The 24,250-nt window shown below is 35.2% G+C and overlaps 1 protein-coding gene across 1 annotated transcript in view; it reads right to left on the reverse strand.

Moving 5' to 3' along the window:
- Nucleotides 1–24,250, reverse strand: part of Nox4 (NADPH oxidase 4) — a 64,207-nt gene that overhangs the window by 24,446 nt on the left and 15,511 nt on the right. Inside the window, exon 5 of the mRNA XM_013013984.1 lies at nucleotides 8,201–8,282. Coding sequence (XP_012869438.1) covers nucleotides 8,201–8,282 — 82 coding nt within the window. The remainder of the gene's footprint in view (nucleotides 1–8,200; nucleotides 8,283–24,250) is intronic.

Here is a 24,250-nt window from a genome sequence, read left to right on the forward strand (position 1 = left end):
TAAGATCACAGATACTACATAAACATCAAAGATTGCTTTGCTAATCATCTTATACCTACAATGCACCAAGAGGAATTTGAGATGCACAGGGTTGACAGAAAAAAATTAAACAAGCTCAAGGTGACTTGGGAAATGGACATAGTAACTTGATAAGTCTTGGGAAATCAGATGATTTGTATTTGAAGTGTTTTATACATTTATTTATTTATTTAGCCAGTCACAGAGCTTGATTGAACTCAGGGCCTAGGCACTGTCCCTGAGCCTCTATGTGCTCAAGACTAGTGAACTACTACAAGCTGGCTTTTTCTGAGTACTTTAATGGAGATAAGAGTCTCATGGAATTCCTTGCCCAGGCTGGCTTCCAACTTCAGTCCTCAGATCTCATCCTCCTGAGTAGTCAGGATTACAGGAATGAGCCACCGGCCCTCAGTTTACATTTAATTTTCAACTAGGACTAAAATTGTTTACATGTTTACAATTGTGTAATGTTTAAATCAGATTCCTTGTATTTATTTATTCAAATATTCATCCTTCTAGCTTTTGAAATATACAACACATAATTGTTATCTGTGGTCACCAAAAACATCCTAGAACTTTTTACTTTTATCTCACTGTAACTTAGTTCCCACCTCATTCCCTCTTACTACTGTTCCCAATCAGTAAATGCTATTTTACTCTTTCTGCACAAGGTAAGACAAATGTTTTCTTTTCTTGGAAAAGGAATTAAGAAACAATTATTAGTAATTGATGACATGATAAAATCTAGTTTTTTTGAGAAATGTAAAAAGAGAAAGAAAAATGACAATTATTTTTATGCAGATTTTACTAGATTAATATGGAAAATATATTGTCCTTTTGAGAAATTACCTTATATGGTACATAAGATTTACTAGTCCCATATATGTTTTTAAAATACAGAAATTAAGGGGGGGGGAGGATTAGGTGGGGGGCGGGGGGAGGCTGGGAAGGGATGTGAAGGGTAAACAAAGGAGAATGCTGCAATGCTTGATAAGAAATGTACTCATTATCCTGCCCATGTAATTGTAACCCCTCTGTACAGTATGTTCACAATAAAAAATAAAAATAAAAAAAGAAGAGAAAAAAACAAAAAAATACAGAAATTAAACACAATACTTCAGGCTCTCCCTCTCCTTCTCTCTCCCTCTGTCTTTTTCCTCCGTCTCTTTCTCCCTCCCTCTCTCCCTCCCTCCTGCTCTCTTTCTCTCTCTCTCTCTCTCTCTCCTTTTCTCTTTTTGGTTGTAGATTGGGACTTGAACTTGGAACCTGACACACTTTCACTGACTGGCTACAACTCTACCAACTCAGCCACACCTCAGCCTTGTAAGTATATAGTTGAAATGAGAACAACATGACATGATTATTGGTAATCAATAAAAAGGCCCTTCATAGAAGTCTGTGAATCAGAGAGAATTCTAAAGAAAGAGCAATCCTCTCCCTATGCCCACAATGTACACACATGTTTTGAAATTTTAATGACTTTCCCCTTGAATGCAGACTCATTAACATTTTGTAAATGGGGTTATTTTCACTAAGATTAAGTTGTTACTTATATTAAACAATCTTTCAATAGAGAAATTCACAAATTATAATGAAATAAACTATACTAATCCAAAAATGTAATTTACAGTTTATAAAATACTGTCTCCCACACTTGCTATCAGCTCTTTCCACACACTGATATTATAATAAATAAAATAGAATTTATTTAGACAACTTGGTGAGAAAGATAGTCATACTTTAATATAATATCTTTATTAGTTTTTTTAAAAGTTAATAATAATACTACCATTCCCACCCACATAGAATTTTCTAGAATAATACCACCAGTGTGAAGAAAGTATATCACTATCAAATAAAGTATGTTAAGTAAATTGAAATGTGTTTGTTTATTTTTAAAAGTCTGTAATGCAAAGCTTTTAATTTGGGGTTGATATTTTAGTAATGTACTTATGCAAAGAAAAAATTAGAGAACTATGTTTCACACCATTTTTTGCAAATGGTAATACCATATGATTCAGTCTGATTAGATGAATCAAACTGGAGGAAAAACAAACTTGATAAACTGTTGCCAAAGAGAAGATGGGGTTGCAGTTTAGACCATTCTATTCTCAGGGGATAATTACATCAGTAATAAACAATAAAAATATTGGAAAAAGTTGGAAAGCCCTAAGATGGTCTCTTAAATCTTTTTGTCTTACTTTGATGCTTCTCAGACTAGAATATGTATTTGAATTTCCTGGAGGGGTTATTAAACATCTAATGTGAGGCCCTACTCCAAGACTTCTTCTAAGGCAACACATCTGAGATGTTTATTTCTAACAATATCTCAAGTGCTGATGATGTTCCCTGAATGAGCTGGTGGAGGTGATGACTAGGATAGACGCTTAACATTAGAGTTGACGCTTAGTGGGAGGAATGCAGATGTGATTAATTGTAATGATTTAAACACCATGAAACATAAACAAATACACATAGACTTGAGGGGAAATAGGAGGTGGTGTTCCACATGGATTGGACTCCAAAGACATTTAAAGAAAATAAACATCACCAACTAAGAAATCCTGTATTAATTTTTAATTATTTTTAATTATTACCTAACATAACCCCACACAGGTGTGAGCCACAAATGCCTGGCTGAAAAAGCTTCTTGACTTATCCAGTCTCTTAAACTGAATCTTAATAATGTTTGTGGTACTTAAATTTGGTAAAAGTGTTTGATTTTACCCGTCTGATTCCCAGACTTGTAAAGAAGATTCTCTTGGTTCCATGATAAATCTATCTTTCTCCTCTGCATAAAACTTATGTGTATGTGTGTGTGTGTGTGTGTTGATCATGAGGCTTGAACTAAGGACTTGGGCCCTGTTTCTGAGCTTTTGTGTTCAAGGCTAGCACTCTATCAATTGAGCCACAGCTTTACTTCCAGTGTTTTGGTGGTTGATTGGAGATGGGTCTCTTGGACTTTCTTGCCTGGGCTGCTGTCAAACTGTGATCCTCATCTCAGACTCCTGAATAGCTAGAATTACTTGTAGGAGCCACCAGCACCCAGGTTCAAGTGCAAGTCTTTTTAAGTGGCAGCTGAGGCATTTTTGAACCTCCCTCTGTCTTTAATTCACTTTATACTTCCTCCTTGTGAGTATGTGTTTGGGCATGTAGCCACGTACATACACTTTAGTGTGCACTCCATATGGTTTCAGGCAATTGGGTATGAGCCTTCAAGACCTTCACACTTCCAAATGCTGTTATGCTTTTGTCTTTGCCTAAGAAACCACTTAATCTGGTCAATTTTACTTAAAGAGGAAACTAAACTTTATACATAAAATTTATACATAAACTCCTTTTCATTTTCAATGTAGTGATGTAGCAGATGTAGCACATTGATATAATTCATCCAATAAACTAATTATCATTTTTCTCCACATGATTCTAGATCCCTCAAAGCCATAAACTGTGCTTTCTTCATTTTCTTATTCTTAGTAATTATGACTGTTTCTAGTGTATGATAATAATTCAATAATTATTTGATAAATGGATGGGTGAAATGATTAATGACTGAATGAGATATAGTACAGCAGAAATAAGTATAATTTGGGGGCAAAATATATCAGAATTTCAGATCTAAATATATCACATAACTTTGGGAAAGATATTCACTATAGGAATGTATAATATCTGTCATATAGAGAGTATTCAATATGTGTTATTATTGTGAGTGAGAATTAGTTTGCATAATATACAGGAAAGTTAAGCAGACTCTGATGAAGACTGGTACCAGAAGAAGTGATTATGGCCAATGGACAGGGCAAATATGATTGAAACACTATATATGCATTCATGAAAACATTTTCAACAATGTTGAGAATATTTGAAGTTTGGAACATGAGAGGGAGAGTTATGGAAGGAAAAGTTTCATTGGAATACACTGCTTATACTTACAAGTATGCCACAAGGAACCATCTTATATGCAACTAATATAAGCTACTTAAAACCTCCTTAAAAGATAATAAAAATAATACAAAATATTCATATACATAACATAATATGTAATAAACTTTATCTAATATATATAATATATAATATGTAAGCATTATATATGACATAACAAAAATAACTGAAGACAGTAGAAGTTTCTAGAAGAGAAAGCACAAATTTTGTTAGGCAAGAGACAAGATGAGCTAGAGAACAGATGAAATGTGGAAAGGCCAACTACGGACTTGCCATTTAAGGAGATTACCCATTTTTAAGAATCCAGTAGGGAGTGAGATTAGGGTGGGATACAGTTTTATGGTCCAAACAATCAAGGTTGGTTTTTGGCAGCACCAAACCAAAGAACAACTCTGAATTCTGTAATAAATAGTATTTCTCTTTCTAAACAGTTCTGAGATTAGGCAGCTTGGAGAACTTGATCTTTTGGGAAGAAAGAAAACATATTTTATTCCTGTACTTTTCACAGTATTTTATAGGTATTTGGATTAAATCTTCCAGAACTATCAGTTCTTGTTTGGCTGGCTTAACAACTGCATAAATAAAATTTTCTCAAATGTCCTCCACAATTTTGCATATCCAAGTGACGTTTATAAAGAGAAAATATAAGTATCCTCTAGTCTAAATATATTATGAACCTAAATCCTTCAGATTTAATGACAATAATACCAATAAAGAATGAGCAATAAAAGTACATTATCTCCATTTTTTCTCCCAATCAATAAAGCACCAACATATCTTTTTTATTAAGTGTATATTCTTTTTGAAAACAGTTTCCACTCATCTCACCCTTTCTGAGAACTGTCACACCTCTACATGTTCTGAAAATATGTGCAATTGCATCTTGATGAAAGAATAGATGTTCCTTCCTGGCTTTGTCCACTGGGTCAAATAGTAGTTCACAAATATAAGACTATGATGAATGAACACTGTTATATTTTAGAATAATGTTCCCCAGAACCATAGCAGGGAATGATTTTCAAATGGTTTTCCCATAAACACACACACACACACATACTCTCTCTCTCTCCCTCCCTCCCTTCCTCCCTCCTTCTTTCCCTCCCCATCCTTCTCTACCCTTCTCTGCATATTAACCAAGGAAGGCTGGAAAATTATCCTGATAGAGCTTCTATTAAAATCAATGAAAAACTTACTTTCCTAAGATATTAAAAAACATAAAAATCTAGTTAATTTACAAGTTTTAAACAAATACAAATAGATTAGATTAAGCTATCATCTAAAATGAAGCATTATCCTTCATGCTGTGTTGAATTACAATATTCTATATTTATCATTCGTTGAATCTCCATATCATCTGTAAGTATTAAGTATTGCTTTGAGCCCTCCCCTTATATTGATGGAATGAGAACACAGAGAAAGGAGATCATCCCAGGATAGTCAGCTGCTGGGGCAACCTCTGGCTAATCTGTTTTCTTTCTTTCCATAATGTGTGTGTGGGGAGGTGGGGGGGTGGGTGTGGTGGAAGTATCAGTGGAAGACTTTACTTCTTAATTCATAGATGTTCAAGTTATATTGAGTCCACAAGCTATACACTGGAAAAATAATTTCACACAGAATCTTTGATAAATATTGGAAGAAAACTTCATTATCTTCCATGCACTGAATATGTGTTCCTCAATTCATGTGCTGAAACTCTGTGATAGAATTTTATAATAGTGTCATAACAAGGTATAGTTAGGCTATGAAAGTAGAGGTCTTAAAACAAGACTAGAGTGCACTGGTAAGAAGAGACAGGGGAGAGCTGATTTCCTTTCTCTCTCTTCACCACGTGAGGACACAACGGTAAGGCAATCATCTATCAAGAAGTATTCCATGATTGGCCACCTGGTCTGCCAAAACCTTGATCTTAGACGCCCAACTTCCACAACTATAAGAAACAAATCCAGACTACTGATTTATAATACCAGTTCAAACAGGACCATCACATTATCAGAAAGATAATCTAAGGACAAAAACACATGAAGACTGTAGAGCTATTATAATTATTTTTTCAAGACTTCCATTCTGACTTAGGTGAGATGGAATATTAGTGTAGCTTTGATTTAATTTCCTTTATGGCTAAGAATGTTGCACATTTGCACTTCTTCATCTTAGAACTGTCTATTCAATCACTTGCCTATTTATTAATGGGATTGTTTAAACCTCGGGTGTTTTTTTTGTGTGTGCTAAACTGTATATGCTTGATAAACATCCTTTACCTGTTGGAAAGGAACCCATATACACTGAAGGAGGGAATAATAAACTAGCACAATTACTATGAAAATCAAAAAACTAAAATTAGATCTGCCTTTTGATGCTACTATATGATTCTTGCACACATATTTGGATTTAAATCAATATACTAGAAAGATAACACTCATCCCCATGTATACTGTAGCTCAGTCCACAATAGTCAAACCATGGAATGAGCAGAAATATCCAACTATCGATTATTAGATAAAGCAACTACGGTATATGTACACCATAGACTATTACTTCACCATAAATAAAAAATGAAACTAGGTCCTTTATAAGAAAATAGATGGAACTGGAGAGCATAATGTTGAGCAAAGTAAGCCAAGCTTGAAAAGCAAAATACTGCACGTTCTCATTCTTTGTGGAGTACAGACCTAAAATGGTGATGATGATGACAACATTAGTGGTAGTGAGTCAGGAATGAAAACATGTGACTTGCTAAGAAGGGACCAATAAGACAGGGAAGAGAGAAAGGAGGAGATGCTGAGGGGGAAACAAGATGGAAGAAGGTTATGAGAGTCTGTGTGTGTGTGCATGTTTGTATGTGTGTATGTGTATGTGTGCACACATGTGTGTACGGGTATCATAAAAACATAAGAAACCCATCAAATTCTGTAAAGGAAATGGAGTATAAATGAGTATAAAATGAGTATAAGTGGAGGCAGGAGAAATGGAGTAACATTTTGAAATTGCACTGTGGACATGTATGGAAATAGCTCAAAACATCCTTGTATGACAAATGTACACTAAGGCAAAAAATAAATAAAAGCTAAAAAGATAATGTAAAAAAAACACAAGTGAAATAGTGGCAGATTATCATTAAAATCCCATTTTGGCTCCCTCTTCAGGCAAAGGAATGCAGTGCACATTGAGTCCAGGAGGCAGGAAAGTGGCTCCATCAGTGTGTGCAAGCATTAGTCACACAGCAGTCCCTGCAAGTGAATTCATGCTCCCAAACACACAGCTGAGGAATGCACACACTAGTCACACTGCAGTTCCTCAGGTAAGGCCACACCTGAATAGCAATACAGACACACAAGGCCATATAGGCACATTCCTGTCCCCGTGCACAGTATACAGCCCTAGAAAACAGTTGATGATAACTAAGCTTAAATCCATATCTGAAAAGATAAAAAAAAAACTTTTGTCATCAGAATTAGTGTTATCAAATGTAAGTGTTAGGGGAAAGTAAATAGCCAGCAAAGCAATCAAATAACAAATCATTTAGCAGATTGATTAGTTTTGTTTAAATATACTATTAGTTTTGATTAAATATACATAAACCAAATTCAAATTTCTTTATCTTGGTGGCCTTCCATTTGTATTAGAGGTTTTTTCTTTAGTTCACTGCATACTAGTTAATAAAGAGAATCAGACACTCACAAGGGGTGCTCCAAGACTCCACAGGAAGATCAAGATCCCAGTATCCAGTAGCCTTTAGGGAAGAGGATATGTGAGAAAAAGGCATAGCCCTTCAACCACTAAGTGCATTCATGGCATCCGTGTATGAAAATGTCAGAAGAATGGTAAAGAGTAATAAATAAAAATTATGAAAAAACATACCTAGAATGTTATTTTGACAATCAATTGTGACAGTATGGATAAATACTTGCATTTAAAGGACGAAAATAGAAAACCATATGAGGAATCATGCATATAATAGCTGTCCCTATTTGATACAGTATTATGTAGGACACATGCAGGTAGCTTATTATCTACACTGGCTCTACTTCCCCAGCCATAGTTGGATGGTAGTTAGTAGCAGGTCTTTCTTCTCTGTACCATCTGTGAATAGCCCAAGATGCTGAATTGTAGAAGATGCCCTAGTTGGGTTGGTTAGTAAACATTCTGAAAAAGATTACATTTTTGTTTTTGCTTGCCAACACACATACAGCACTCTGCCCCTGTGCTTCTCAATACCCAGTAATCTCCTGTTGCTTACTTTGGATAATTTCTAGATTGAATGAAGGGCAGAATCTCAGAATCTTGACTAGGTGGAGGCAGTAGTAAATCACGAAACCGTTCTGTCAAAAGAAAAATAAATACCAAGTTGTGAAAAAGTAAAAGGCATGAAAGGAATTTCAAAACAGAATTGTATATACCATATACTACTAAAACACACATCCATTTGTTTCCTTAAGGACTACATCTATTTTATGACAAAAATAGTCTTTAAAATATAAAAATCACAAATATTATTTAGCATTGACTGATAAAATCATATAATTGAAAGGTTATGGATAACACACATTTCCAACAAATTGAGAAAGAGATGCACCATCTCATTATTTAACCTCAGCAGTATAAATCAAAGCCACTTGTCATGAGCCAGATCAGAGAAGCACAGGTGCACATCTGTCACTCCAGCTATTTGGGAAGTAGAGATAGAGAGGAGCGCATTTCTCAAGGTCAGCCCTGACCAAAAAGTTAGCAAGTCTCTATCTCAAGCTATTAGCTGAGTGTGATGGGAAGCACTGTTAAGAGAATCACAATCTGAGGCAAGCTTAGGGCATAAAATTTGAAACCCTCTATGAAAGTTCATGAAAAGCTGAAAAGCGTGGGAACATGACTCAGTGGTAAAGGAGCAGCCTAGCAAGACAAAATTCTGAATGCAAACCCCAATTTGTGTACTACTAAGAATAGCAATTTAAATTTTTTAAAGAAATCACTTATAAATCTGCCTGAAGTATGAAGAAAATTACAATTAGTATTTTTTAATTTGAAATAACTTTCATCAAAGTATAGGTACAAGAATATTAAGCGAATACAAATGAAAGCTATTGAATGTCTATCATATTTGCCAAAAACGTTCACATATATGCAAGCAGAAAATATGCACTATCCTGAAATTATGTCCCTTCTCAAATTCATTTTCCATTATATTGATAAATTACTAAATTCAAGCAATTTGTTTCATTCTATAAAGGCACATGGTCATTTTTTCCTTATGAAAATAAAGGTAAATGATCTAATTATCAATAGAAAAATACAACTAAATAAAATCTTATGGTTTATTCATCAATTGTTCTTTAGTATTCTACCTATTAATGATTTAAATAGCATCTCCTTTTCATCTGATTCTGAATAACAAACAAAACATTTGATTTTTTCCTCTGTTAAGAAATAAAAATTGTGAAGTGTTACTTCTCTTGTAGCAAAATCAAACCATGCATACTTTCTCAATAAGCCCAAATTATTTCTTCAGGAAACAGTACAACTATCCAATTCTAGAGCTCAGACTCATGGGTTTTATGAGAGCCATTTCCTTAAAGCCATTGATAAGAAGCACAATTTTCTGCATAATGATATACTGTGATGAGCAGACTAATGATGTAGTACTATCTGAACAGGATATTCTGCCAGTAGGGGGATATGTCTTAATTACTACAAGCTTTTGTTTGCTTTTATCCACTCTTTCTTCCTTTTACCTAATCAACAGAGAGATTCAGAGGATATTAATGTGGATGTCATACCCATTAATCTGGGTTCTCTTCCCAATTCTAGTTGAGACTTTCTGGTACATTTACTCTGATACAATTTCATCTCCCTCTTTAAGGAAAATAGCCCTCTTCTAATTATCCTCAATATACAGAATATACCAAACACAATAAGGATTTGCAAAGCATCAAAAAGTATGCAAACATATCCTATTGCCATGAGCCTTTATCATACATGGCAAAAAAGAGGGAAAAGGACAAAAGAATAATTTAAGAGGAAAAGAGTAATGCTAATTAATGCTATTCTTTTATAATCTAAAATTCTTTGCATCTAAAAATGTGATCATAGGCACTTGATTAGTTTTCTCCTAGTATCCTATGAAGAGATAGCTTTCTGGAAGGATTTTGTCAGACAGGGTTTACAAAATCTTTGCTTCCCTGAAGGAAAGCTTTTATTGATCCTCATTGTTTTGTATTCTGGTCCTGGAGCTTGAACTCAGGGCCTGGGCACTGTCTCTGAGGTTTTTGTGCTCAAGGCTAACTATCCTACCAGTGGAACCACAGCTCCACTTCTGTTGTATTGTTTTTTGTTTTGTTTATTTCTTTTGTTTTCCTTTGGTGGTCAATTGAAGATAAGAATCCCAAGGACTTTTCCTTTTTGGTCTGGACTTGACTGTTTTCACACTGTGATCCTCAGATCTCAGCCTCCTGAATGCCTATGATTACAGATGTGAGCCACCTCACATAGCTTTGATCCTCTTTATTTATCTGCCCCTCTGTTGTCTCCAATAAGTAAATAAATATTTCCTCTACTTTGATTTTTAAACTATCAGGGACAAGGAAAAAAATCAGATAAAACATCACTCAACGAATAGCATTACCACTGAGAACAAAGAGATTTTGTTTCCTTTTTATTTAGAGATAAAAATATTCTTCTCTTTCTCTTAATGCTTCTATTGCACTAAATTTACTAGTTTTTTTCACTTTTTTAAAAAGAGAATCCTTCAGAGCATTAAAAAGATTCTCAAAAGATTCAACTTACATTTTATAATAAGTGGAAAGCCAAATGCCAGTAGCTCATGCCTATAATCCTAGCTACTCAGAAGGCTAAAACCTGAGGATCATGGTTCAAAGACAGACTGAGCAAGAAAGCCCATGAGACTCTTATCTTCAATTAACTACCAAAAATTTTTGAAGTAGAGCTGTAGGTCAAGTGATAGACTATTAGGCTTGAGCACAAAAGCTCATGGACAGTGCCCATACCCTGAGTTCAAGGCTCAGGACTGGTACCAAAAATTAAAAAAAATAGATTAAAAAATAAAAATAACAAATGGTACAAGTTGAGCATACTGAAATACCAGTATAATTTCAACACTTGGTAGGTTAAAGCAAGGAGACTGAAAAATAGAGATCTGCTTTGGTTACATGCTGAGACCGTCTCTAAACAAACAATACAAGATAAAAATAACTGGAATAGTATAAAATGGAATATTGGAAATTATACCATAGGAAATAGACTCTAGTCCCATAAAATAAAATGATATAGTAAGACAAGTACATCATAGTCATTGCATTACATTTATTTTGCAATCAAAGCTCAAATTAGATTAAACAGTATTATAATTACATGGAGATGACACAATGACAAATTGTCATAATTCATAGTAGGAAGTATTAAACATGATATTTCATAAGAAAGTAGACCATTAATATTCCCATTGCTGCACCATGCACAAGTGTATCAAATGTTGTGACCAACACTTGGCATACACAGTCTTTATTTGTTACTTTATTTGCTCCCAGAAACAGCAAGGAGTTGAAGACCTTGTACAATGATTGGCAAGGACTTTGTGGAGAGATGAGATGTTGCAGATAGAAACAACTAATCTTGTCTGTATTTAGTCTTATCGCCAGTTACTACCAACTTCCGTATCTTTAGTTACTATTTTTATGACTAGTATGTTATACTTTCATGTATTTTTCAGCATAGCAGACCATTCATTTTCACCAACCATACAGCTAACAATGTCATGACATCTGACATTTGTAGATTTCCCCAAAATCCTATAACCTACCTACCTGCTGTCCCTGTCAATGTATTCAGTAAACCCACTGATTTCATGACTTTCTTTTGTTCTGTGATGATAAAAGTTCAAAGTTCATACAAACTCTTCCTCAGTGGCACAGGTCATTCAGGCTGACTTGGTTATGATCACTCAAGCTAAATATGGCTTAGAGTAAATAATCTTTTTTCTCTTTGGAACAACAGCTGGATTTTGCACTAACAACCTAAATAAAGAAGAGAAAATTCTGGTGCAATGAAATGAAAGAAGATCCTAATCTCATCACAAAGCCCGAGCCCTTAACCTTCTTTCATTCCATCTCATTTCTCACATGACAGTGAGTCATAAGGGTTCAGCAGTCTTCAACCCTCAGACTCAAAGAACATATCCTTAGGGAAAAAGAGAGAATTTCTGGCCTAAGTCACATTTATTCCAATTATGCATTTGGGGATTAGGGAAATAGACATGGGAAAGATTCAGAGTTGACTGGGTAACTGGTAACAATGAAGTAAAACAAAACTCAATTTCCCATAAGCCACTACTAGAACCAAGAAAGTACAATAATGCTTTGCTTTCTCAAAAAATAACATTACCTTAGAGACAATTTTGTCTAAATGGATTTTATTTCTCTAATACAGAGTAGACCTGTTAAATGGCTATAGGAGGCTTGGAGGAAAGCTAAAAGGTTTTCTGGCCTAATTTTTTTTTCATGTAAAATCTGCTTTTCTCAAGAAAGCTTTCATTAAAGATCTGAATCTTTCTGCTCTATGGTGCTCGATGAAATGAATATTTTTACTAATATTTTCCCCATTAATTTGGATTTGGAAGGAAGATTGGTATTTTGGGGGAAGTGAAAAATTTCATTTTATTCATTTGTTCTATCACTCAACAAAACTTTCATCAAGTAGCTCTTATTACTCACAAACTATGCATAAAATACATTTTAATCCAGGCAGTTCTGCTTGTGAAACAACAAAAGATTTAGAATGTGATATAATGAGTTACAAAAATAATTTAAAATGTAAGCAAAATAAACCAGACATAAGAATAAAAATATTAGGGGAAGGGGAAAAACAAGTCGTTTAAATAAGGATACAGGTGGACCCGTTGCAACAATGAGAAGTACAAGTTGTCATGTCAAAAACAAACTTTACAACTCTTTGGTGGGGGGGGAGGATTAGGTGGGGGGGCGGGAGGAGGATGGGAAGTGATGGGAAGGGGAAACAAAGGAGGAGGATACAATGCTTAATAAGAAATGTACTCATTATCTTGCCCATGTAATTGAAACCCCTCTGTACAGTATTTTCACAATAAAAATTTAAAAAATAGAAAAAAAGAATAAAAATATTGCATGTTTTCTCTCCTATGAGAAATCTACATTTAAGAGAGAGACAGACAGATGGACAGAGACAGAGACAGAGGGATTGAGGTGACCAGTAAGAGGGGACCAGAAGGTCATGGGACTAATTATGATCAGTGTATTTTATATATATATATGTATGAAAATTCTATAGTCAAACCCATTATTTCTACAATTAAAGTACACTAATTAAAATGAAAGGAGGGGTGGCAAAGCGCTTGCCTAGTAAGTGCAATGTCCTGGGTTTGATTCCCAATACCAAAAGAGAAAAGACAAAAAAAAATACAGTTAAAAAAAGAAAGAAAGAAAGAAAAAGGAAAGGCAAAGCTAAAGTGAAGAAGGACAGGAAAAAGCATAATTAAAAAATCATGTAAACAGTGAGAGAAGAACACTACTCAAAGGATTCAAAATTTAATGGTTGGTTAATCTTAGAAAAACAAATTGTTTGAAACAATATGAATCAAAGGGCAAACTTCACATCCAGAACCACTAAAATATATAGAATATCAATTTCCCTTTTCTCAAAAGTTTGTTAATAATGTCCTTTGTTAGCATACTAGCTAAGTATTAAATAACAATAGTTGCTGTTAAAAATATTGCCTTCAAAGCCATATCAAGGTATACTACTATACTATTACAAGCTTTCAAGTTACACTATTTTAGATAGATCAAGAAAGCTAGTGGCAAAGCAAGAGTATTTTCTTACTAAATTGTATCAAATCTTCTGTGTTAGAATTCAAAAGGAAACAGTTTGCATTTCGGAAGAAAAAAGAATCAGATGTATGTTTTCGTTTTATGAGACTTGATTTTGCATACCTTTTAAGACCAATATAAAGGTAATATAAAAACAAAATCATCTGAAAGAGAAAAACAAACACTCATTTTTACATGGGAACACAGAACACGATGACTGTGCAACCAGAAGAAGACAGAGTGCATTGTGTGGAGATGGGCCGTGAGACCACAATCTGCAATTCAAACCTTAAAGATTTTATTGAACGAGGGAGCACTGAGCCCCAGGACCGCACCTGACGTCGGCCTCCCAGAAGATGGCCCTGGCCCCAGAGTGCCAACCTAGTTGGGCTTCTAAACATTCCTGGCTGAGACAGAGAGAGGGGAGGATACAGGCATGTGCAGTAAGGCAGTAAGGCTGTTTGTTAGCCATGGCTGCTCCAAAAGGTCATGCCTTAAGTTTAAGCTTTCCACCAAGGGTCTTCCAGCCTAGGAATCGGCAGAAGGCTGGAGAATAGAACAAAGGGCGGTGGTGACTCAAGTTGGTGAGGGCAAGACTTCCCTGCTTGGTCTTCTCCATAAAAAAGCATGGTTACAGTTATATCTTAAAGTCATTCATTATTAATTTTATATATCTCAACTCAAACATTATACTTTATCCTCACTTTCTTTACCAATTCGAGACAAATAACAAAAGGCCTGCACTTGTCATAAATCCTTCCACAATATTCCTGGGATTTTTCTCAACCATATTGAAATGTGTCTCTTATCATTTCCATTTTAGAAACTATTAAATTATCCACATTTAAGAACTTATTACCCTGAAGATATCTGCAGATTTATAGTCATAATGAGCTGAGAAGTGAGGGGAAAAATACCCTCAATTCAACATACTGAATATGAGGAAACTGAAAACAACTAATAATAGACAACTGTTTCACAGTCCTGGGGTTACATGGTCAACCAAGGCAATGAGATTATTACTCAAGGCAAAACAAAAACAAGACAGAGCCTCTGGCCATCTTTCTTCCCACTGCTTCATACTCCCTTATTCTGTAGACAGAAAACACTGTTTTATCTCACCTCTCCTCTTTACGTTCTTCTTTCCTAAGCTTGATGTAGGAAGAAAACCGTACAACTAGGCCACAGACACACACACACACAGACACACAGACACACAGACACACACACACACACACACACACACACACACACACAGCTAAAAGCCTCAACACCTGGTAGTTTTAAACTCCAAAAGATCTTACGGGGAAAATACAGAATTACACAAAAAATTACTTAATGGATCTGTATATTTTCAAGAGAAGTATTACAATATAAAAAGTCTATTCCTTTGTCACTCATTATTCTGCTTCCTACTTGTTAAGTATGCTGTTAAAAAGAAACCCAAAGCAGCTTTTCAAAACACTACAAACAGACTTCTTTGGCCTCTAAATACATCAATGAATCAAAATGTCTATAACTGTCTTTCTTACAAAATATAAATTCTTTTATTGTCACAGAGGCTAAGCCATAGCAGAAACTGACAGAGAAAGGGGGAGTGGGGGTGAGGAAACAGAGGTTCAGGAAAAGTGAAAGCAAATAACAGGGCATTTTGGGATAAACACATTATTGTTACTAAGCTTTTCCCAACACAATTCACCTTTGAAGGAAAAAAGCTATACTTTCATTTGTCACAGCAAATGCATTTCCTAAATCATGTTGACTTTTAACAAAAGAAACATCTCAATGTGATCAAGGCTCAGCTTGATACTAAGCCAGCTCTTGCTTTCTGCACAAATCCTGACACCCCCTAAGTGCATATTTAAGAAAGGATTGGGTAATTTTATACAAAATCCAAAAAAAATGAAGTTCTAACCTAAAATCCTGGGCAAGCGATATATGGTCCCTTGAAATCCATCAAAACTCATGCTGATATCCTGAACAAAGATTGTGCTGTGGGGAGTGTGAACCAGGGAAGGGCAATAAGCAAATCATGAATCCACTTCCTTTGTTAGACTGTTTTATTGGACAAAACTAGATTTTCCTTGACCTCTCTTTCAGTTTGCATATCTTTTCCAGCTGCCAGGACCTCTTGTCCTTCACTTAACCCAACCCTGCCCAGGATTTGAGCACCAACTCAACTCCCATTCCTCAAGAAAGGTCTTCAGTGACTATGCCACATGGTAAGAGTCTTTGTTTCCAAGGAACTCTTGCTGAGTTCAGATTAAAAGGGAGATATTTATTTGGGCTGTGGGCTAGATATTCTTTAGTCTATAGACTAAAGTCTGTAGACTGTAAATTTGGTTTAATGCTTCAATTTATTTTTTAATCTCTTCTGTGTCACTGCAGCCTTATCTATTAATACTTCCTCCTATGAAGTCTTTATTGAGCCACATTGACACAGTATTTCCCCCATAAACATCATGCTTTAAATTTATCATTACATTTTTCTTAAGTTCTATTTACATCATCCCTCTGTTCCTGAAGTGGCTGGAGTTAAATTCTGATATATTCACAGCAGTAGAAAAAAAGGAGGGAATGAAGTAAGCAGGCCAGGTCTGGCTAGAGCCATATTGGCCACATGGTGGATGGTAGGGTCTGGTATCTTGTCTTCATGCTGGGGGAAGGAAACCTCCCTCCACCCATCACCTGCCTCCCAGGTAATGGGCAAGCCCGACCCCTCAAGGCAGGGGCAGGCACTTGGCTGATAGGTTACTGAATTTGTCAGTCTAGTGCCTGGGACTGGGAATTTCCTGAGGATCTGCCCCCTGTGCTGACCTACTTAGGCCAGGGTCAGCCTAGCCACCAGGAGTCCATGCCACCTGTGTCTCCGTGATTGTGTCCTGTGTCCTGTCTCCAGGCAGCATGGTGTCCCAATCCAGCTTTCCATTTGAGCTGAATTGGCTGGTTGGAATTTTTTTGCTATTTCTTTCCTCTTTAGCATGTTTCCTAGCTGTGTTATGTGTATTTGTGTGCTGCAGGCCTTTGTAACAAATGGCAGCCTTCAGCCTGTTAACTGTATAATAAAGACTCCAATATTCAATAATTTAAAATGTGGCTTCTGGAATGATTTACCTTACAACAATAGTTTCTCCTAGAGACTGACTTTGTTAAGACCAAAATGATCTGGAATTTTTTTTTTAAGAAATAGCTCCTTTTTGCTTTCTATGTGCTATAAAATATCCAAGGAATTTCTTTTCATGACATTCATCCTGAAGACCTTGTAGAGCTCCTGTACATGGATTTCACAAGTGCATGGATTTTCCAAGAAAGTTGTTTTTTAAGTCTCAGCCTTGTCCTAGCCCAGCTTCCCAGAAATTCACCGATTACAATTCAGGTTCCCCACATAGCTGCAGGTTTCCATAGAGGTTTCTGCTCTGGAATTCCTGTCCCAATTAGCCCTCTCTGAACCCACCAGCCATGGCTATGTGGAGGCAGCAATGTGCTCTGTGACCAATTTTTCTAACTAGTACAGCGTTTTCAGTTTTGTCAGCTATTTACTTGTTGTTGAGATGGACAAAAAACATTCATGTCTATCTGAAAGTCTATCAAAAACAAACTTAACTAGCTTGTGAATTCTCAGAAGATAACTTACCTTTCACTGATTTTAATAAAGCTAATACGTTAGGTGTGTTCATTTAGATGACATTTAGAATCTCACCTGAATTTTTATGCTTGTTTTAGTTTTGCTTTAAATATTATAATCTGTTTAGAAAATAATTATACTTACTTAGCTTCCTTTATAAAGTGCTAGGAAGGTATATTAAGAAAATTAGAGTAGGGAGCTGGTACCTCATACTTGTAACCCTAGCAACTTAGAAGACTTGAGATCTGGGAATTAGTGTTTGAAGCCAGCCCAACCAGTTAAATCCATGAGACTCTTACCTTCAATTAACCAAAACTCTGGGAAGTAGGAAGTAGAGCTGCTGTGGCTCAAGTAGTAGAGCCCTAACCTTGAGCAAAAATGCTAATGGATAGCCTCGAGTACCTGCATTCAAGCCCTAGTACCACACATATACACAAACACATGCATACACGTGCACACACATGTGCCATGCATGTGCGCACACATATACTAATACATGTGCAAAGACAGCACTTCATGTCTCATGATGATGATGATGATGATGATAAACACAAACATCCTTGCTTTTTTTCCTTCGCTAAAATTATTTAGATCAATTACCCAAGGCTGACAGTTTAAAGTGACATATCCCTTCTTGGCTAGTCAATACATTACTGTCATGGTTTTTGCATTCAGTAAGAAATTATATTACCAAGAAAATTCCTAGTAATTCTTTTCCTTCATATTCTGTAGAATAATAAATTTTAAAATGGTAGATAACAGAGAATATAACCTTCTCTTGGGAAGAGAACAATGAAAATTGAAAATTAAATACAGAACAATCCATGTAAACAAATTATTTCTCTATAATAATTCTAAGTCCAGAAACAACCTGTTTTAAGTCTAACATTTTTATTGGTTTAAAAAATATTTTTCCCTTGCTCTTAGATTTAAAAAATAGCAACTAGAATGAAACTTAATGAGTAATAAATTCCTATCATTTACAAAGTAGTCTTTATATGTCTATGGCATTATAAATGAGCTGTCATCTACTGAAAAATGATAGCACCAATTTCATGTTCAGGAAGTATGGAAACAACAAAAAAGCAATTCATCCTCTCTCCGGAGAGCAGATGGGCATTTAAATTATGATATATACACTATGAGTTTCTCATTTCTCAGATAGAAAATTTTCCTGGATTTCTGAGACTATGATATATAGAATTTAAGCTCAACTTACTTTCATTGAATCAAGTTATATTCTGATAGCAAATAAGCTGTGTTACATTTCATTAAAATAACTACTCAGCTGTCTTCCGTGATTTTCACACAGATTCAGAAGAAGCTAGAATTCATGCTTCATAATACAAATCATTACTTCACGAAACGGTAGTTTAATCTTCATCCTGGCTGAGATGCACACACAGGTCATTGAATCTGTATTTCTCACTCTTTTTCTACTCTTAATAACAGGCTAGCAAAATATAAATTCATTCACTTGCAGAATTCTGGGGAAATTTTGAAATAAGGAGAATTTAAAAGTGGGCCTATTAACTATATGGCTATTTTTGTAGTCTAACTCTACTTACTGCTCTCTAAATCATTTAGTAATTCACAGTAATTTGTAATATCCCTGAATCTCTGTCCTCCATCTTTCCATTAACAAGAGCTTTAGAAAGCTAGTAGTAATTCCTTCCAGTTGCTCTATTCTTTTCTATTTCATTGGACATCAGTGGTGATCTCTTTCTCAGAACTCAGGAGATAAAGCCCATTGGTTTCAGTAAGCAATGTATTATTTCATGTTTTCTTTGTGTGTATGTGGATAACCTAGCCTATCTCCTTTCCATTCTAAAGAACATTGGCAGGATGACCTACATAATGTACAAATTTGATCTTAGCTCCAAATTAAAACTCTTCAATATTTTACCAATATCTTTAAGAGAAAGACTGCACTAGTAGTTTATTATGGCCTCACCTCTAGAAACTAACACTGCCTGACTTCCCAAAAACATACCATTCTCTGGCTATTCTATGAATGATAGTCCACTAACTTAGTAGACTAAACAACTTATCTCAGTAGAACAATCCACCATTCTGGTTGAGTCTTATTTATACCTAGCACTGAGTTTGACCCATAAAATCTCCCAGTGGCTCTCCCAAAACTTCACCCTCGATGTAGATGTTATTACATTTATTGATGTATCTGATTTCACCTCCCTAGGAATTTTAATGATGCTTAGGACATTCTTATCTCCCTTCCTACCTCTGTCTTTCTTACTCTCTCTTCTTTGCTTCCTTCCCTTAACAAATATTTGAATTTACTAGAAGCTTTATAAATTCCTTAATTATAACAAGGAGCAAAGGGACACATAGTTCTCTAATCTGATGTGCTTAAGCTTGATTGTAGAACACTAAATACATTAATAATCACCCATTAATTATATAGTGGCCAGTGGGGAGTAACTTATACAAAATATCACCTACATTGAGTGTCTTAAAGCTTTCTCAGGGGAACTGACTCTCAATCTGATATAAATAGACTAAATATACATGTAAGTATGGGCAGCAGTAATGTGATTGTTTCTATTGATGTACCAGGACATATACAGGGTGGCAGGAAATGAGAAAAATGAAAAAAAAATCACAGGTCAATATTGCTGCTCATTATATAAGAAGTCAAGTGGCTCATAATGAAATGTAGATAAGGAAAGAGAACAGAGGCTCTTCTTGGTCATGGTGAAGATTTTTGTTTTTATTCTACAGTACCAGTAGAATACTATTAAAGTATTTTATAGATGAGAAGCAATGCTATTTGATTCATATTTTGGAGACCCCATGGTTGTAAGTAGGGAAATAGATTTGAGGTGACAGCTATGGTGGATTTAATTAAATGTGGAGAATGCTGACAACAATCTAATTCTCCAACTGCGCACTTGTTAATGTGGAATATGGACAATAGCTGGAAAATAAATCATGATGATTCTGAATTTTTTCACATTACATTTAGAAACACACACCTGAAAAGGACATTAGATCAAATAGGACTAGATTAAATAGAACAATTAAGTAGGACCACCAGGCTTCACTCATCAATTTACTATTCAAATGACAGATTTCACCTTCTCCTCAATCTTTGAGCTCATATTCTTGCACTCTTAGTCTCAATGATTCACCTGGAGGAGCCATAATATTTTATATCTCTCAATCCAAATGCATCAAACATTCTGCAACTCACTTCTATTAACGTGAAAGCATCTTCTTTGCCTTCTTCCTACTATAAAGCATGAACTCCCAAAGCTTCTTTACCCAAGGCCAATTCTTCCATTTATATCTTTGGAATCCAGTCATTCTGGATTCATTAAGAGGCATTTGTGGACTTCTGTTCTCTAACCATATCTTCAGTTTCTCCAATAATTTATCCTTTCTCTGTGATTATTTTATTATTTGTATTGTTCTCAGAAATGTAGAAATGTTGTAATATAATTATAATAATGTAACTATTAGAATTACACTAATGCATCCTCACCATACTTGCTTTGTCCTTATGATCTCCTTTCAGCTATTGACCTATTTCTTCATTTCATTGGAAACACAATCTCTTTACAAGTTAGTAGTATCCTAGCAAATATTCAATTCAGGTTTAAAATTAATCAATAATGAATAAACTTTTATAAGCCTATTAGTTTGACTATGGTAAAACAGACTGTATTCTTTATTTATTTATTTATGTATTTACCCAGTCATGGGGCTTAAACTCAGGGCCTGGGCACTGTCCCTGAGCTTCTCTAGGATAGCACTCTACCACTTTGAGCCCAGAACCACTTTCAGATTTTTCTGTTTATGTGGTACTGACTAATAGAACCCAGGGCTTCATGCATGCTAGGCAAGCACGCTACCACTAAGCCACATTCGTAGTCCCCAGACTGTATAATTTATTAAAAAATATTTCTCACAGTTCCAAATGCTGGAAAGTTGAAGACTTAGATATGACCAGTATTGGTGCTTCCAAGATTCAACCTTGTTGTTAGGTCCACATATGGTAGATAGTAGTAGAACCCAAAGAGGATTTGTGCATTTTCCCTTCATTAAAGCAGAAAGTAGTAACTGACTCCTTTTGTAAAGGATCTAATACCACTCATGAGGGCAGAAGCCCCATGACTTAACCACCTCCTCCTTCCAACCTCTCATACTATCCCAGTGCTGACTATCAACATGTTACATTTAGTAGATATACTGATACTAGTATTTTTGCACACACAATTAGTGATTGGAAGCAACCAGACTGATTTTAATGAGTACATATCAGGATGGACACCATCCTCTCCAAATGATTTCAAATAACCCAATGTATTACCACATTTGTCAATACTTATGATATCTACTTGTTAATCTCTCAAATGTATTTTAAACAGACTTTTATTCTCGATATTTTATTTAAAACCAAGTCCAGAACTAGGCTGTAGCTCAGTAACACATGTTGCCTAGCAAGTATAACACCCTGACTTGAATCCCTAGCACTAAAAAGGAGAAAAAAAACCCAAAAAACGCAGATAAAACCACAACTCCTAAAGTCACTTCTTTTTACTTCACTTAGAAGCATTTGATATAATGAATCAACACTGTCCTTGAAGCACTCTCCTGTACAATCTAAACCAAACACTTGTATTCTCTTCTTTTTCATGTATATTTTTATTGTTACATGAGTAAGGTAAGGAGTAGATTTCTTATCAAGCATTGTTGCCCACTCCTTTGTTTATCCCCTACCATCCCTTCTCCCTCCTCCCCTTTCCCAAGTTGTAAAGTTCATTTTCAACGTGTCTTATACATCTCATTGTTACAATGGGTCAACCTGTATCCCTATTTAAGCATTTTGTTACATCCCTTCCCCTCCCAAAATTAGAAAAAATGTATATATAAGATGCAGGGCACCTGAATCAAATACTGTGAAAACAGGTGTTATACCATGGGGAAAAACATACAAAACAAACAAAAAAGATCACATAGTACATTATAAGTACATTAAAAATAACAGTAACAAAGATGAAAACCTCTTGTGTTCCTATCTTGGGGTTCATTTTGCTTAGCTTCATGTTATATGGTCAAATGTACATAGCTTTTGACCTTTTCTGCTTGTCCTAGACATATACTAGTTATTGCAAATAAGGGAAACCATGGACCTATTTTTCTTTGGGCCTGGCTTACTTTCCTTACTATGATTTTTTTCCAAGCCTTTCTATTTCCTGACAAATGGGGCAATGTCATTTTTTCTGATGGAGGCATAGAATTCCATTGTATGTATGTAAATACATATATATATATATATATATATGTGAATGGATGAAGAAAATGTGATATATATACCACATTTTCTTCATCCATTTATCTATCTATATCTATCTATCTATCTATCTATCTATCTATCTATCTATCTATCTATCTATCTATACCACATTTTCTTCATCCATTCATCTAGTGAGCGGTATCTGGGTTGGTTCCATATCTTTGCTATGATGAATAATACTTCGATAAACATAGTTGTTCTGGTAGTTGTTCATGATCATTTGGGTAAATGCCCAAAAGTAAGATTGCTGCATCATAGGGAAATTCTATGTGTAGTCTTTTGAGGAACCTCCATACTGCTTTCCAAAGTGGCTGAACAATTACATTCCTACTAGCAATGCAGTAGGGTTCCTTTTGGCCACATCCCTTCCAGCATCTGTTATTAGATTTCTTGTTGAAAGTGTAAGGATTAGGAACAACAGACATCCTGCCACGTTATGAAGCATACCATGAAACACTAGTCTAATATCCTATACATTTTTATATGACTTACTGAATATATTTGTAAATGAATAATTCATTTATGACCACATAAATGCAAATTTTTGCATGGTGTTTGTTAATTCAATTTGCAGGATAACAACTACTTTCTAAACTGAAGGAACCTTATTACTCTATTTTTCCACAACTAAACCAAAAGATGTGTATCATTATGGAGAAGCATATTGTAAGTCCTGTGAATAATATTTTGTCCCCACAAAATTCATATGCTGAAGCTCTAATCTCAAATGGCAATAGTTGTGGAGACAAGTCTTTCCTGAAAGTAATTAACATGAAGTTAACAAGGAAGAGCCCTGATCCGAAAGGAGGAAAAGACAGAAGGCAGCTAGTTTGCTCTCTCCTACTTCTGTCTTTTCATGATTTTAATTATTACAGTTATTTCCTGAAATTGTTATGCTAAGGAAGGGTATTATATTGACTTCCATATTGATATTTATAATATCTGTAAATGTCATTTTACTTTTAAAGTTAAATTTTAAGGGAACATAAGAAATATGAAAAAGCAAGGTGAAGGTCCTCACAAGGGTTGATTTATTTGTTGTGGTTTTTGAGACAAGGCTTAACCATGTAGCCAAGGTGACCTCAATTCCATTTCTCATGTGTCAACCCCCTGAATGCTGGAAGATAGTTATGAACCACCTCCCATGGCTGCTTGCAGGGTTGAGAATTACTGCTGTTGGTGATCCAATCTAGCTTCAAGACTAACTCTATCAATAGCCAATACCAATAATTTCCCAGTACAGATCCTTAGCCCAAATATTTTTCCAACTTCCAGGCCCACACATTTTTTTGTAATTTAACTATTCCCTTATTGCTTTGCTTTACAGCAAATTATAGGTGTGGCAATGCTTCACTGAGAAACTTTGTGGGTAATATTTCTCTGCTGATTTATGTCTCCATATAACACTTTTTATAAGATTCAAACCTTTTTCTTAGTTTTCTATGTGTTATGGTTATTGATAACCTTACTATTGTACTTTCTTTTTTTTTTTTT

Source organism: Dipodomys ordii, unplaced genomic scaffold (assembly GCF_000151885.1).
Source record: "Dipodomys ordii isolate 6190 unplaced genomic scaffold, Dord_2.0 Scaffold22, whole genome shotgun sequence".
NCBI classification, from domain to species: domain Eukaryota; kingdom Metazoa; phylum Chordata; class Mammalia; order Rodentia; family Heteromyidae; genus Dipodomys; species Dipodomys ordii.